The sequence below is a fragment of the Dipodomys merriami genome, unplaced genomic scaffold (assembly GCF_024711535.1).
Source record: "Dipodomys merriami isolate MVZ:Mamm:240054 unplaced genomic scaffold, mDipMer1.0.p SCAF_1, whole genome shotgun sequence".
Lineage (NCBI taxonomy): Eukaryota > Metazoa > Chordata > Mammalia > Rodentia > Heteromyidae > Dipodomys > Dipodomys merriami.
Genome location: NW_027202270.1, coordinates 9,244,457 through 9,261,972, shown reverse-complemented (window position 1 = coordinate 9,261,972; position 17,516 = coordinate 9,244,457). Strand labels below are relative to the sequence as shown.

The 17,516-nt window shown below is 39.1% G+C and overlaps 1 protein-coding gene across 7 annotated transcripts in view; it reads right to left on the bottom strand.

The window, feature by feature from the left end:
* Sphkap (SPHK1 interactor, AKAP domain containing) overlaps positions 1-17,516 on the bottom strand; it is a 134,805-nt gene that overhangs the window by 80,367 nt on the left and 36,922 nt on the right. For all 7 annotated transcript variants that reach the window (XM_070015437.1, XM_070015450.1, XM_070015439.1 and 4 more), the window contains one exon: positions 14,217-14,316. In XM_070015437.1, coding sequence (XP_069871538.1) covers positions 14,217-14,316 — 100 coding nt within the window. The remainder of the gene's footprint in view (positions 1-14,216; positions 14,317-17,516) is intronic.

Here is a 17,516-nt window from a genome sequence, read left to right as displayed (position 1 = left end):
TCTCTGGGTTACATTATGCTGAATAATATCTCAGATTCATATCTATGGACCTTAAAAACAGTCATGGGAGCCAAGCAATAAATAAACACATGTTTAATTGCAAGACATTATGAAGAAATCCACACAATGCTGTGATAGAGAATAAAAGGGACTGCTATGATCTGAATGTTTGATTCCTCCTGAAATTAATGGGTCAACATTTAATTCCCAGGATGTTGACATTAAGTAATAGGGACTTTGGGAGATGATAGAGGTTATGAGGATTTATCTGTAGGATTGGTGTCCTTACAGGAGCAGTTGAAGAAGGCCTTCTGTCTTTCCACAATGTGAGGGTGCAGCATTTGGTACCATCTACCAAGAATGAACCTCCTGGACCTTTAATCAGCTGATCTGAATCTTAATCTTGAATATCTCATCCTCCAAGACTATTAAAAATTAATCTTGTTGATTATAAGCAAATAAGTCTGGGATATTTTATTATAAAGGCCTGAATAGACTAAGGCAGGAATGGTATTTGGACAGGAAATTTTGAGCATCATATATAGATCCTAACCACCCATGTTGTTAATTATTTTCCAGATTTCTCTCACTCCTACCTCCCAACCCTGTCCACTCCTTGAAACCAGAATCAAAAAGGACAAGAAGGTGAGCTTCAAAGAAGCCCTTGGCCTTAAATTCCATTTTTTAAAATTAATTAACACAGCAACAGAAAGCAAGTCATTTAACCTTTTTGAGACTCAGTTTTCTCATGTTTTAAATATGGGTGATTCCTATTCATAGTGAAGGGTGTTTTAAAGTTGTTAGAATAAACATTGTACATACTGATGTACATAGTATCACATTAGTATCCATTACTATTCATATTGTCTTAATGTCCTGTAATTCCCTGCTAAGACCTTAACCTCAACTGATTAATTGATCCAATAAAAATCAGTGAGGACTTCATAGTCCTAAAGGACAGACTAGGCCCTTGAAGGGAAATGGTGTTGTTGGTGAGCCTAAAGTTTGATCAGCTTACTACCAAATTATGGCCTAGCATTCAGGGCATCCCAATTCAGTTCTAATTTCTGATCATCTATTGAACTGTTATAACTCTCTGTTGTTTAAGATATTCTGGTTTATCCCAAGCTTTGTCTTCAGTAATTCCTCTGGATACACCCTGAGTTATAATCTACCAGAACACTGAAGAGTTCTCCACAGGATATAGACACAGAGGTCTTTATGTGTTGTGTTGGTTTTAATGCACTAGGTGATTGTTTTTGTTTCCTTTGTATGTTCTTCCCCCTAGGGTATATCCCCTGTTGTCACTGTACTTGATTTTGGTACCCTGCATCTTGTATGTACATTTGTCTAATTTGGGAAGGGAAGGGGAGTAACAAAATGCTGAAACAAGGACACAGGACAACCCATTGCAACAAGGATACTCACATGACAGTATATTGGAAGCAAACTATACAACTTTGGGCAGGGGAAGGAGTGAAGGAGGTGGGGGAGAGAAGGGATAGTGGAAAAATAATGGAAGGGGCAACAATGTTCGACAAGAAATGTACTCATTGCCTTACTCATGTAACTGTAACCCCTCTGTACAGCATCTTTACAATAAAATAAAATTTAAAAAAAGAGTTCTACACATAGCTTGTTTGATGCACACATTGCTTTCCTCCTGTCCCTTAAACATCTTATCAATTTTCTTCCCCACATATCAATATTTATAATTTAACATATTTCTACCTTGAATTTTAGAGTGTGTATGTGTCTTTTCCTTCCTGTCAGATATGAGTATTGTATGAGCCCATGAGCATTTCATTGCCTTTCTAAATCACACATCTCCTAGTATTTGACCAGTGCTCATTTGATACCAGACTCTCTCACATTTCTTGTAATTTATATATGTACACATGTAATTTTACTCTTTGTAATGACTGTTTTTCAAAAGGAAATCTTAATAATTGTGGTTTATTCATCATGAAGAAAGTTTGAAAATATATGTACATATTGATGTTTTGTATTTCTGCAGGGATTTTCTCTACAGGTAATAAGGATTTTTGAAGTTGAGTAAGATAACCACTTTCGAATCTTATAAACTATCAAAACATTTCATGTCCCATCCATCACAGGCATATAGATGGGAAGCAATCTCAGAGCTGTTAGGAGAGAGACTTTCACACACAATATGCCATATTCCCTTAATGTATGGATTGTGATGAGCAATGGAGTGCTGCTTAGAGCTAACTTCAGCATGACATCAGAATGTGAATTCTTTTTCTTATCTCAAAAAGCACAGATTTATTCTTTCCTCCCCCTTCTGGTAGCAGGTAGACTGTGAGAGCGTGTGGAAAGCAGAGATCGTGAGACATGGATGCTTTCTGTGGAGGCTGAGCAGAACTCGGGATGGCCATCTCTGAGTAAGTCCTGCTGGCCCTCTGTGTTTTCACGGATGACAAACTTTAAAATATACATGATGACTTGGAAACCATTTGGGAGGATTTGTCCTTTCAAACATGACACAAAATCTATATGAATATGGATTGATGAGGACGGGACAAGAGGCAAGAGGAGCCATACACCTAAGGAAGGAGGAGGACATTGAGACATCACTCAGAGAACACCTGCAGGCTTCTGGTGCTTTCCTGGCCTCTTTCTAGGAATCTCCATTCAATCTCATTACACAGGGAGACACATGCGAGAGATTCACTGAATGCGAGTCGTCAGGAAAGCAAGGAAAGAACCATGGAAGGAAGGCAGGGACTCAGGGATTCAACTAATTCCTGAGCAATGAAGCAGCACTGCATTGGAGCTAATATTTCCTCCTTCCCTCTCCCCCTCCCTTCCTTCCTTTACTTCTTTTCTTCCTTCCTGTGTGCCTCCCTCCCTCCTTCCTTTCCTTCTTTCTTTCCTTTCTCTTTCTCTCTCTTTGTTTTTTTTGTTTGTTTGTTTGTTTGTTTGGGCCTGGGGCTTGAATTCAGGGCCTGGGCACTGTCCCTAAGCTTTATTGCTCAAGGTTAGCGCTTTACCACTTTGAAGCACTTCCAGAGCTAATATTTTCTTGATAGAGAACTCATATTCCTAGAAAATTACTTATTACTTACTTTTCAAAAGTGCATGTGGCTGTGTAACCACCTGCACCATCAAGATGTAGGCCAACTTCCATTCTCCCCTCCTGATATCAGCTGCCCTGCAACTGTTGAAATCTCACCTTCTCCCGGGCAGAGCCCTGGGAAATCTGTCTGATTTTTTGTTTTTAATTTTGCATTTTCCAGATATGTGTGTGCAGTTACATCTGCAGATACAAGCCTGTTGTAAGCAGGTATGTTTTCTTTAATTGCCAAGTTGTATCCCATTTAATGGGTTGTAGTTCTATTTTTTTATCTACTCACAAGTTGAAGGACATTTTTTTTCTAGTTTTTGCCAAATAAAGCTGCTGTAAACATCATAGGTTGTGTCTGAATTGAAGTCTCTGTTTTACCAGGAAGATTTTATGTATATATATATATATATATATATATATATATATACATATATATAAATACATAATCTAAAATCTAGTTATATAATATATATTACCTCTATCCATTTCTGTTTTATTCTCCTTTTTTTATGCTTGCAGGATATGTTTAAAATTGAAGTTTTAGCTTGTATTCCATGTTACTCAAATTTTACACAAAATTATTAATTAGATTAATAATATTAGAGATCAACACTGGAAGTATTATAAGAGCAGGATCATGCTGTTCATGCTAAAAGTTTTCATTTACGCTCATTTATATGCTTGTTGAAAACACCTGGTGGTGTTTTCACTCACTGCTTATTTAACTGGAGAATGGTAGACAAAGCAAGAATATCAATGCAACATATATATCTGGTTTTTATTCTGTTGGAGTAGGACCACAAATCAAATTGATAACATACACACACACACACACACACACACACACACACACACACACACACACACACACACACACACAGACATATGAGAGAGAGGTGTCTGATAATGAAACTACCACAAAGATAAATAAAGCTGGATAAGGGATAAAGAAGCAAAGAATGCCGTTTGAAAAGCGCATCTCTGCAGGCCTCTCTAAAAGCAACACTGAGCAGAGCTCTGCATGAAGTGCGGAGTCAGTCATGCCTGTCTGAGAGACCAGCTGTGACCTGGGCAGAGATCATCATCAGAAAGATATCTTCGAGGCAGCAGCGTGCTTTGTGCATTTACAAGATAGTAAAGAACTATTGTGGCTGGTGCAGCCAGGGGTGGAAAAGAAGTTTTCCAGAAGTTCAAAAGTGAAGTTCAATGGGGAAAGGAAGAATGGATGAATATAGTCATAATAGTCAATGTACACATGGAACCAGATAACTTGAGGAGCTGCTTAGCATTGGGAGAGAGAGAGGGGTAGAGAAATGATGAAAAGTGACATTGATCTAGATGCATTGTACTTATAAATGACATGTTGAATGGAAACATCTTTATATAACTACTTAAAAATAATAAAGTAATTTTAAAAGGAAATCTATAGCTAAACTGGGCCACAGGACTTAATGTTTTAAAACACTTTAGGAGTATGTAAGATCATTTTATTATCATTTGTCATTGGCTTAGCTAATGGTTAATTGCTGAATTAAGTTTTCAGAATAGCCTAAAAATCTAGTGTCCATCCAACTAAATAGTTGTAGAATTTAGAAGATTTTGTACAATTTTACACATTTAAGTTCATGCTCATTTAACTGAAGACGTGGCAAAGTATTCTTTTGTAGTCTTTTGTTTTCCTCTCTGGGATACAATCACTTTCCATTATTTTGAAGAGAAACTCTACAATGCTTAGTTAAAGCACCCTGCATTATTCAGAAGAAACATTGCCACAAACTAGACATAGCTATTGTGTAGAAGAAAAAAAAACATTCAAAATTCAGTGATTTTGTCTCCATTTTTCAGAAGGTTAAATTTAAATGTTAGAATATTTTCCTTGGTAATTTTACTGGATGACTGTGTATTCTTGTGTATTAGTTTCTTCTGACAAAAATAAAGAAAAAAAGATAAGTATTTCAGAGTAAAAATAATGATTTCTCATAGGACATATTCAGTAATTCTCTTTAGCTATATGTGAATTTTAGTTATGGTAGAACATCGAGCATTAAAAAAATCAGATGAACACTAAGATTTGGAAATTGTCTAAGTACTTATTAGAAAAGTCATGGAAAATGAGTTCTTTTAGTATTTAGGATAAAACAATTCTTCATTATCAAGGATGAAAGGGAGCCTAGAAAACACCAGCTGATAGGCAGAGAGGAGTCTGGGAAGGAAAAAGGTTAGCAGTGGGTTTTCAATGTACTCTCCCTTGCTATAGAGGGATGGGAAAGAATGTCTGCAGGTGTCACATGGTTCCCAAGCTAATGACTGGCCCCCAGATAAGTAATATTCTTCTAATGGAAGAATACTTTTCTATGGAATTTTAGCAGTATGTTCTAATTAAGCTTGGTCTGAGATGTTTCATTAGACAACAGCATCTTTCCTTCAGTTACAGACATGATCCCATGTCTGTGTCTGTAATTTGGATTTTGTATGCCAACTCTGGGCCAGAGTACATACCTATGTGGTAAGAATGACTAGCAGCTTCAGCATAATCCTAGGTGTTTTTCTAATTCTGTAATCTAAGGGCACAGGTCCATTCTTTCACCAGGTAGAGAATTAAGAGGCAGACAAGTAGTGAAGTAGGGTAAAGTATCACGTTGACTGAAAGGGAAAATAGAGTACTAATGCTCCATAGAGAGGTGCCCTAGAGCTGGAATTGCAATGAATTCCCCCCCCAGGCAAGTGGCCTTTACACCTTATCAATTCTCTTTTTGCCTCAGAACACTATTGGTCAGTAAGGGGCCATGCATCGACTTGGATTACTCATTGGTCTCTGCCATTGCACATGAGTACATAAATAAGTCTGATTGGTCACATCTGGTTGTGCATAAGACGTTACCTCACCACTGACATAGGACTGTTAGTGGAAGCATGGGGCATTATGGGAATAAAAGCATTTGGGCACCAACCCACGGCATTATGGGAAGAAGAAGTGCCATTTTGAGCAAGAGTCCAAGGCACTATGGGAACAAGAAATGCCGTGATGGGGCACATGTTGTCTGCCGTGGGTGACGTTTGACATTTTCTGTCTCTATCTGCCCAGGGGTTCCCGCTTTCCCCTACATTTCTGCTCCTCTTGCCCCACTGAATTACTTATATCCCAAAAGCTACACTGTGTCTGTCTCACTGTGGCACAAAAATTGTCTCAAAATCACACATATACTTCAGACCCTGAGAATTAATTGTGCTAGGCAAAGGAGTATCAGACCATTGGGAGCTTCTGCTGGATCCCACATATGTCAGCAGACCAAGAATGTTTTGAAAGTCGATGAGAACTCTTTCCACACAAAAGTGGAAACCAAAGTTGGGTGTAGTATATAAAATGCCAGAGTGACAAAATTAGATATCCTCGGGAAGTGCAAAGATGGAATAATTTATGAATGGTCAGGGTTTAAACACCATCTAGTTAGTATGGAAATAGAAGCTACCTAATTAATCAGTAATCTCTATTTTGGAAATATAGAGTCAAAACAATGTTGTCATTTATATCAGATTGGGGAAGGTATGCTCATGATTGTGCAAAGTATAGGTCCTTTAGGATTTGCCCTTGGATAAAGGGACGGGGGTCTTAATGACCCTGTGTGACTGCAACATTAATACAAGCCTTTGGCCTTTGGAAATGAAATGAAAGTGGTGGTTCTCTTTTCCAGCCTCATCTTCAGAAGCAACTATTGTGAATAACTGTCCGCTAAGATGCCTGGCAAAGACAGATGCTTTTGCCATGCTTCTTATTTGGGAGAGTACACACCCTAATAGGAGTCTTTCCCAGTGCATCGCCTTCACACAGGGCAGAAGCTAGCCTTGTAAAGGTGGACACACACAGCAGCAGGTTCAGTCTGAAGGAGGCTTGGGCCTGAGTGGTACTCAAATAGATCTGAGCTGTGTCCTTTCTCTTGCTTGGATGGGGACAGAACTGAAATGCACACATGTTACTTTTTTCCAGAATGATAAGCCTCTCAAGAAGGAAGGAAGAGGGATGGTATCAGAATTGGTGGGGAAAGCTGACGGAAAGGAAAGAGAAGAGGCCCACTGGCTGGTCTTTCTGTAAAAATCCAATGAGAGAATGGAAATTCTAGATTGCATTTTAAAATTCAAGACTTCTATTCTTTGTAAAAGGTACCGAGTAAAGAGAACTTGGGGCAGTTAGAACAAATATTCATGAACATATCACCTACTTAGTTCCATGGATGCAACATTACCATTAGTTACTACAAATTGTCCTAAGCTATTCTGGGTTTTCAGAGTGCTACTTTTTGGTTTAAAGGAAGGAAAACAAGACAGAAAAGAAAACAACACCTCCAAATCCTTCCAAGGGCTTCTTCACATGCAGTATATAAAATCTCAAATACCAGATAGCCAAGTTGTTAGAAGTAAAAGGAAGCTGGGCAGAGCCAAGAATAGAAGTTCTGGAATCTACCAACTTCTGGAATACAAAGCTGAATCACATTGAAAACATAAAATGAGCCATAATTGGTAGCGCTAAGCCGAGTTTCCTGCAAAGAACCTTCTCTCTTGTTTACTGTGAGCTTGGCTGTAATAAAGGCATCTTGATTTGCTTTTGTTGACAGCAAAGGAAATGAATTCCTGCTGGAAGCGTCCAGTATTTGAATTTTGCCTTCGGTAAAACACTGGAATCTCCCAGATAAGGATATAGTTCAGGACCAGTGGAACTTTCCTTAGGGGTTCGGACAGTGAGATTGTCCTCAGAGGGAATTTGGAGGACTGGGCTGATAGTGAGCCAAATCTGAACTCCAAGTCTCCTTGTCCTGTCTCCATCAACCTTCCTATGACCTCACTAATGACCACCATTCTTGTGAGATAGCGTAGTGAACAGAATTCTTCATTTCATGACTAAGTACCATCCTGCCCTGTGCATTTTGCTTCTTCCTTCCTGTTAGTTCCTGCTTGCCTGGGGACAATAAGCTCCAGGAAACAATTAGTTTAGTTCCCATTTGCTTGGGATCGATAAACTTCAGAAAGAGTCTAGCTTCAGGAGATGGCTTGACTCAGGTGAATGAGCACAAAACACAATGCACCAATAAATTAGATAAGGTGCCCCTTGCTTCATGCTGACTTCTGCTTCTCTTGTTTCCTGCTTGCTTGCTTGTAGCTGTAGATTAGGAAGAAGGCAAATTCCAAACTAGGTGAGGGGTGTATTAACCTGACTTGGTCGGGAGATGGGCTATCACACCCAAGTGTGGTCACCGGCTGCCTGATAAAGACTTTCCATTGGCTATATATTTTGTCTGAATGGTGGCTCCTGGGAATTCCCCATTTCACTTGGATGCCCTGACCTAAAGCATTCCAGCTCATTCTTCTGTTTAACTCACACTACCCTCAAGAAAGAGTGTTTTATTGTTTTATGTTTTGTTTGTTTGAGGTTTGAACTCAGAGCCTCAGACTTGTTCTGGTGCATTATCATTTGAATCATACATCCAGTCCCACTTTTTGCTGGAGATGGAGCCTCATGAGCTTTTCTAGTTTGGCTGGCCTGAAACTGTGGCTCTCCAGATCTCAGCTTCCTACACAGCTGTCATAGGGTTACAAATGTCATCCACCAGCACCTGGCCTGTCCTCCTGGTCTTGCCTTCCCAATATGCCTGACTCAGGTTCCATTTTGCTCTCCTCCTACTGTCCTCTTATGGCTTCAACTTGTCTTCCGCTGTTTTCTCCTCCATGGAATGTATCTATCCTGCATCACAGAGTTCAGAGCCTTTTGCCCCAAGGAATCACCTTTAGCATGATTAGATGTGCTCTCTTTAAATATCACTTTTGCAAAATAAATCTCTATTTCTTTTCTTTCAAAAGTCCCAGCTACTTCAATGCTGCTGCACAAGAAGCCATTTGATATGGTGGTTAGACCATTCCCTTGTAATTCAAAGCAGGGCCTAAAGATGACCAGAGGCTGTAAGACCAAGAACAGAGGAGAGGGATCTAAAGGAGGGATACTTGAAGTGTGTGTGTGGGATTCTTTAAAATTTTCCTTATAAAGAATCTCAGGCCTGCTGGGCACCATTGGCTCATGCCAATACTCCTAGCTACTCAGGAGGCTGAGATCTGAGGATTGAGGTTCAAAGCCACCTGAGCAGGAAAGTCCATGAGACTCTTATCTCCAACAAACCACCAGAAAACTGGAAGTGTTGCTGCGGCTCAAGTGGTAGAGTGCTCTCCTTGAGCTGAAGAGCTCAGGGACAACACCGAGGCCCAGAGTTCAAGTCCCACGACTGACCAAAAAAACAAAAAACAAAAAACAAAAAACTAAGGCCTTATAAAGAATAAAGCTTAGTCATGTCATGCTTATTTTAAAATGTGTCTATTCACTCATTTAACTATTCATGTATTTGTTCTTTAAGTCTTTCTTTTCTTAAAGGAAAAAGCTTCTGTAAGTACAGAATACTGTAACAATTTCATATCATGTGATTATCTGGCTATTTAAAACAGCCAAAGTCCTCCTTAGGTTCTTCATAGTAGTATAGAAGCTTTTGTCCAATACAATTTTGTCTATTAGGATGAAATGCCTTTAGAGCTATGGATGGGATTCTGAAAATAGCCTCATAATTTGAATGTCCAAGCATGCATATGTTAATTGAATTAACTTTTACTAATTACTTGTCATCCATCATAGGGACTGAAATGAAAGTACATTTTGCAGATTGTAAGGTAGCATCACAGATCAAGGCATCCACCCACCCTGTCCTTCTCCAGACTTATCTGAAGCAAATGACATCAGTTTAAAAGTGGTCAGTCATGGTAAAGAATGATGGTGACACTTCAAGGAGCTGATGAGATGCCATGGTAAGATCACACTGTGCCTCTGGGAACGTGAATGGAGTGCTTTCAGGATGCTGGTTTTGATAAGCCCAAGTTTAAGGTGGATTTAATTGTCATGACAATGAAAAGAGAAGGCTATCTGATGCTTTGATTTTTCTCCAACAATTCTTTTCTCACATCAATGCTCTTTAAAGACTTGTTTCCAAGCCAGGAGCCAGTGGCTCACGCCTGTCATCCTAGCTACTTAGGAGGCTGAGATCTGAGGATCGCAGTTCAAAGCCAGCCCGGGCAGGAAAGTCCATGAGACTGTTATCTCCAATAAACCACACCAGAAAACCAGAAGTGGCACTGTGGCTCAAGTGGTAGAGCACTAGCCTTGAGCTGAAAAGCTGAGGGACAGCGCTCAGGCCCAGAGTTCAAGCCCTATGACAGACAAGGTGGGGGGGAGGGGGGAAGACATGTTTCCACTCTGTCTCAAATAACAAATCTTCCCTATGTGAAGTAAAGCCTGGGCTGGAAATGTCCAGCCACTGAAGAAATATGGCAGGGGGTATAATGCTTTCAAAGTAAAAGGAAGTCTAACTCCTTTGATAACATGCAGGTGCAGAGCATGTGATGTTCACACCCATTCTTTAACTCTGTTTAAATAAAGTTTGACCTCAGGTAAAGACCATTTACCTGGAATTATGGAGCATCAATTATAAAACTTTTATACCAACCCTAATGGGTCTGAGTTAGAGGTATTACGTGCTTGGCCTAAGAACATACAGCGAGGGAAAAAGCAAACAAACCTGGGACCTCATTCAGGTATTTGGAATCCAAGTTCACATTTGTTACAAAATACCCATTGCTTCTTTACAGGTAACAGATCTTGATATTTTTAATAAAAAAATCTATTAAAGACCATTCAAGTGGTGTTTCAATACACAAAACAATAGTGTATAATGGTTTAGTTTGTTTACTGGAAAATCCATTATATATCAATTTAACAATTGTGGTTTTCTCTGCCTCATGAGAAGGAACAGTCATAGGATAAACAGGACATGAGAAAATGCCTGCATGCAATATGACTCCAGGGATACAAACAAGGGAGCGTAGCAGTAATAGAAAACATACATTGTAATAGAAAACATACATTGTAATAGAAAACATATGTTGTTACCACTACTTTAGGCCGGGCAATCCTAACACTTGACTGAATTTATCTATCAGTTGAAGAGCACTGAAAAGAAGGAAGAGGGAAAAGGATCATTCTGAAGCTTGAGCTAGGAGGACCGAGAACAAAAGTATAACGCTTGAAGGCAAAAGGGGCCTGTTAGCAAAATATCATAACAATACATGCAACTATTCCCCTGTAATGTGGTCACCTTAGTTCTGTGAATCAGCACTCAAAACCCAAACTATATGTTGAAGAGTTCCTCTTTCAAATAAATCCCTCACAAACTTTGCTCCTGATGCTGTGTCTTTTCACAGCGGTGGCAGAATTTGTTTCTCCAACAGCGAATCAGAGCTGACACAACTGCACTTGGGTAGTAGTCACAAGCTCAGAGGGATTCATCATGAAACACATGAAAGAAATCCAGTCAATGTGCGGCTTCTCAGAGGATTGCTGTCCAGATAATGTATCCTCTTCTGGTCCCTGGTTTTATTTCATCTGCCAGATAAGTTAGCAATCTGTCAGTCCTTATAAGAAGGCTTTATGGAGAACACAATAAGCCTGTTACATTAGATGAGGCTGGAGAATTACTAGTAGATTTCAATTATCCATGTTCCTTTTACTGAAGTTTGACTGTGAAGGGTGGAGATTCAGTTGGTTGGTCTGGCTATGACTAAGAACACACATTATACAAGTATTTTCAGACCTACAGATGATCCTTTCCTCAGCCCTATCATCCCTGAATAATAAGATTAAAATGTGTCAGTGACCACTGACATTAGTTTGCAATAATGTATAACAACGGAATAATGAATAAAGCTATAAAAGAACTCAACATTCAATCTCTTATTATGGCGGACCACTTTTCTAGATGCAAAGAGGGACCAAACATCAGCAAATTACTTTTTGGAAAGGGAGGAAAACCATTACAGCCCTCATAGTATGTGACATGTGTCTAATCACTACTAAGTAGACTTTTAAGTGCAGTTGTAAGTTGAGAATTTTTGAAGTATAAAGAACACACTATGATTATTGAAAAAAATACATTAAAAAAGTGCTAATTTTGTCAGCTCATAATAGTCATTGCTGAATTTGGTGTACATTCTACCCATCCATTACACTCAAGACCATCTGCCCGGGTACCATCAACATCCACAAACCTGCTGTGCTGGCTGCTGAGGCCTCTCTTGGACCTCAGCTTTCAATGTTCAAAATGCTTGTTTGTTCATGTAATATAAACTGTGTTGAGATAGTTATACAGAGTACTTAAAGTGACTTTTCACTTGACAAAATAATATTATCTATTAAATCAGATTGTGAACTCTTCTGAGTTGGAGGCAAATCCCCTTCCTAAATCTAATAGTTTTAGATAAGTTCCCATTTTCAAACACATCTATATTCTCTTTCTCACTCTCTAGATATCTCTGTATACATCTCTATCTCAATGAATAGATCTATAGAGCTCTACATGCAGATATGTGTATCAGTGATATCAAGATCTTTATATATCCCTATAGATCCATCTCCCTATAGTTCTATCTGTCTAGAAATACAGATAGAGATACCTAATAGGTCATGTAGTGTGAGGCATGGAAAATCCTTAATTACTTTTGTTTTTATATTTTGTGATGGATGAAGTCATGTGTTATAGTTTGGACAGTAAAGGTTCCCCTGAAGACTATTGCAAGCTTGGTTATCAGCTTGTGGTGTTATTGGGAGCTAGTGGCGCTTAATAGAAGGAAGTTAGGCTGTCGGGCGCATGCCCTGGAAGGGGATATTGAAACCTGGGCCTCTTTTTCTCTCTCTTCACTTCCTGGTCACCAAGGAGTAAGCAGAGCCTCCTCTGCTAGTATCATGCACTGCTCCTGTTGTTCTTCTCCACAGGCCCAGAGGCAAACGCTCCTTGTGACTATGGTCTGAGGCCTTTGAAACCATTAGCTAAAATGAATCTTTTCTAAAAAGGTTATTGGTTTCAGATATTATCCACAACCATGGAAAGGTGAGTACCACACTATACAAATACTTCTGAAAAATCATATTCAATGTAGCTTTTCTATAATCACTGTTTCTAGCTGCTGATAACGGTCACTTTCTTTAAAGCTTAAAATCTGGGAAGTGATACAAAAGTCAAATAGGCAGAAAATAAGTAAGAGCGATTATGGAGCACCATGTTTGATACATTTTATATACATGAAATAAACATACATATATGTGTGTATAACGTGCATTGCAGGCATGGGTTTTATATATTTAACCACATAATTTGTTTTGATTTACAAAAAGGAGTGATTTTTATCATTGATTTTTGTGGTAATAAATGAAAGAATCCAACATGCTTTCCACTAACTTTGAATGAGAAGAAACATATGCTCATCTGGAAATCATAAATAATGAGAAAAAGGCACTATATGGGGGAAACTAGGATCTTGGGTGCTTTGCTTTAATTTGGAGGGCTTTAGTCGGATTGGCAGGAGAAATGAGGGAAAGGAGATGGTTTGGGGTTGTAGAATTGACAACTTTCTACAAGTACCTCAAGGCAAGATTGTCAGTTCTAAAGCCTGTATTCTTGCAAATGCAACTCTGCCTCTCCTACAAGGCAAGACAAGAACTTTATTTTAAAATTATTTTAAGGAAGCACTTGTTAGCAATTATTTCATTGCCATAACTAAAATGTTACTCTACCAAATTAAAAAAATAACCTAAGGAGTCATGAAATAATTTTAAATGATTTAATAGAGTAAGTCAAGTGCTACATTATATTATATGCCAAGTCGCTTGAAACGTGTGAGATTAAGAGTCTCATATGCTGAGCTACGAGGTCCTAGGTAGGTGATGGCCATGGAGGCCAATAATTTTCAATTTGTACCTCCGTGAATTGCCTGACCTTTTAAAAAATCATTTCCATGATATACATATATATATATATCAGTTATATAACATATTTATATATCATTTATATTTGATATATATATATTATTTCATACATAAATATATTTATATATAAAGACAAATATATATGAATATCACCATTAAGGCTCATGTGGGAAAGCAAACTGTTCCTCATTTGCTTCCTCTTTGCTTATCCTTCAGAAAGGTCCACGTCAAGAAGTGTGCAGGTTTAACTGGTAGCAAGAAAATGGCTTCATGGAGCCAGGTTACCTTCTTACAAGCTGTGATGGCGGCCCCCGGGCTGCTTCCTGGTCTGCCACTGCTCTGTGGAGGCTCCAAAGCTTCAGGCATCAGTGGTGACTCCAAGGTGCTGTGTTCCGCAAACACAAAAGAGAACACATTCGAGTGAGTCATCGCTCCACTTGAAAGTGCAGAATAAAGCAGGACAGGATTTATTAAAAACCATCCTTTCCCCTGGGTCACTTTTGCTGGATACTTTTGTAACGGGTGGGGTGGGACCATGTCTGGCTACACTAATGTGAATATAACACCACGCTCACCTGGACGCAATCACATCTCTTCAGACTTCTTACAGTCTTAGCAACTTTTCTTAAGCAAGCAGTTGTCAGACTCAACCATAAAACCTTTTCACTTGGCACATTCATTCAGCTCCGCTGGTACTAACATAGCCAATATCCACTGTATATTTAAAGTGAGGTGAAGAATAGAATTTTAGCCCGGGATGCAGTGTAGTTCCAGGAAAGAGAGTCAAAGTTCATCAAAGGCAGGCTATCTGCTTATCATCTCTGGCTGGAGACAGGAAGTCCCTCAGCTCTTCTGTTTCCAAACTTCTGACTTCACTGCGTCCTTCATTGTGTCCCTGGCAAATACTGACGGGCTTGGCTATGTCTTTGTATGAAAGCAAACATGGTTCCATAGATTTAGAATTATTCCTACATCTCTGGGGAGTGATAACAATTGAGATGATCACCAAACCTGCTATCTATTATGTGACGGATCATACAAAATGATGCCTCTTTTAAATACAAACATCGCTTGTGTTAGCATTTCTGAAACACTTTCTTCTTCTGAAAATACAGTAATCTGAACATTAAAAATGCACTGATCTCTCAAACCGTGTATTTTATTTGTATTGCCTTTGACCACAGGAAAATAGCTCCTTGCCCTGCTGCCGCAGGCAGACCTGGTAAGCTAGTGGATTACTTCAGTCCAGGCCTTTCCAGGACTTATATTCAGAGCTAGGGCATTTCCCATGTTTTATAGGATGGTGATCCTAGGAGAGGCATCAGGGAGATTGAGAACTAAAATTCAGAAAGACCTTAGGCTACTCTTCCTGAAGGAAAATGGTTTAAAAGACCCCCAGTATTTCCACACTCTCTAACTCCTCTGGAGGAGAATCTCATCTTACTGGCACGAGAAAGGCCAGGTTCAAATTAGAAGATAATGTGGAAACGAAGAAGAGCAAAAGATCAGACTTGAAAATTACTTAAGTTTCCCTTCAAGCACATTTTGTATGGCTCTAGCTAGACAGCCTGATAGCATACAGTATGCTTAGATGTCCCTCAAAATTTAAGAGCCATTGAATGCATATATTAAAAAGAAATGACAGTCTACCTGAAGAATGTTCTGCTTTCCTGACTCTGAAATTCCAGATGGAAGTTCAGAAAGGAATGTGAAAGTTTTGTGGCTTCTCTGAAGCATTCACTCTACCCTAAGCTTGTATAGCTTTCTTAGATCTATGCAATTATGTATATATGCACTCATATCTATGTACTTGTTCTGAGAAGTGAATAAGGAAATAGATCCCGTGATGGAACATTACCCTAACAAAAGGCATGATACATTCCACTGCTTCAACACTGAGCACAAATGCAGCTGTTCATCTCCAGAAACACATTAGATATCTTTTTAATTATGTCTCATGTTTTCAAAAAAATATCACATGATATGGATATGAACTTTTCATAGCTGACTTTACAACTCAGCCCAATTTGTTTCATGGCCTTTGGGACAGAGATGTGAAGCTTAGAGGTACTGCTAAGACTCTGTCCTTGGTCTCCAAACACCAAGGCCCAACATTTGCGGTTAGCTGTTGAAGTAGAGATGGAGGTGATATTAAAGTCACTCATTAATTAAAATGAGCTCAAATGGTCATTTACAAAATCTGCCTCAAGATAAAGTACAGACTTCTAATTTGCTTCAAATGAGCAGGGCTGCTGATTCTTCCTCATGGCATTTCCTTTTGATTTTGACAAGTTGGCAATGTTTAAGTTCATCCTTTTTAAAGGACTTTAAGTATATCTTTTTAGATGGGTTTGACGCTGAAGCTGTTTCTGTCTCTCATTTCAATGAGAAGACAGAAAAAGTGGGAAAGAAGATACAAACATGTAGCCAGAAAAAGAGACCTTAAACTAGCCTACCTTTCTATAAAGAATAATGTAGCTTTCCATAAAGAATAAAGGCACATATTAATAACTAGTGTTGGAAGTTGTCACTGGACCACCACTATCAAGAATTCCTTCAGAGGGAGTAAGTAGGTCACCATCATAGTGAAAAATGGTCCAGCCAGTGAATTCTCCAGAGAGATAAAGTTCAGTCACTAGACACAGCTGTGTATGCACTCGGGCTCAAAGCCGGTCCATGAACAGCACCACCATTCTTCTTGGGAGCCTCTTAGAGAGCACGTCCTTTCTCAGGTCCCTTCCCAGAATTAATGAGTCTGAACTTGTATTTTGATATTAAAGTCAGGTGATTTATATGTCCACTTCAGGTTTGAGAATCAGTTATCTAACATGTTAAACACGTACACATTCTCTCTGGCTCTTACGTCCTTGCTTCTGATGTCACTTATAGAAGCATGCGTTCTAATCCTGCTTCCTTCTTGATCTCAGCTTGTACATTACTTCTGTGCCTCTGACTTTTCTTCTCCCTGTCGAGAAGCAGCTATTCTGCTCCTCCAACATCTGTGCAAAGCCCCATTCACACACACAAACACATCCATACTGCAACCCACACAATGAGACACATACTTTCTTGTATGTTCCAACAGCACCTTGGGCCATGTGATCTGTCAAAAGGCACATAGATTATCTCTCTGTCTTCCCTTTGGTCTGCAAATTCTAAAAAAGTGGGGATCACTTAGATCCTAGCAATGGTGTTGGGCTGTGGTAAACAAGCATTTATTGAGGTTGTTTTCTCCTGTCTGTCTGAGTAGTCTGTTTAACCTCAGAAGATTAGGCTCAAACGTGTGGTGGAATTCAATGTTTAATTTTCTGCCGTGGTCACAGATGGCAGGATAAGCCATGTCTAAGAAGATAATTTCAATTATTTCCCAGGATAGTCCTAATGAAAAAGGATTCTCTGTGACTGTCACTACGATGTCAAGAAACACCGTGTTAAGTTAAGCAGAATTTTTAATAGATTCTAAAGGATAGAGATTTGCTCTCATCTTCCCACCACTTAAGGTTGTTGGTAAAATAGAGCGATCATCACGCTCTTAATTCTCTCAATCCTGTCAAGGATTTCTATTCTTGAGCTTTCTATTAAATC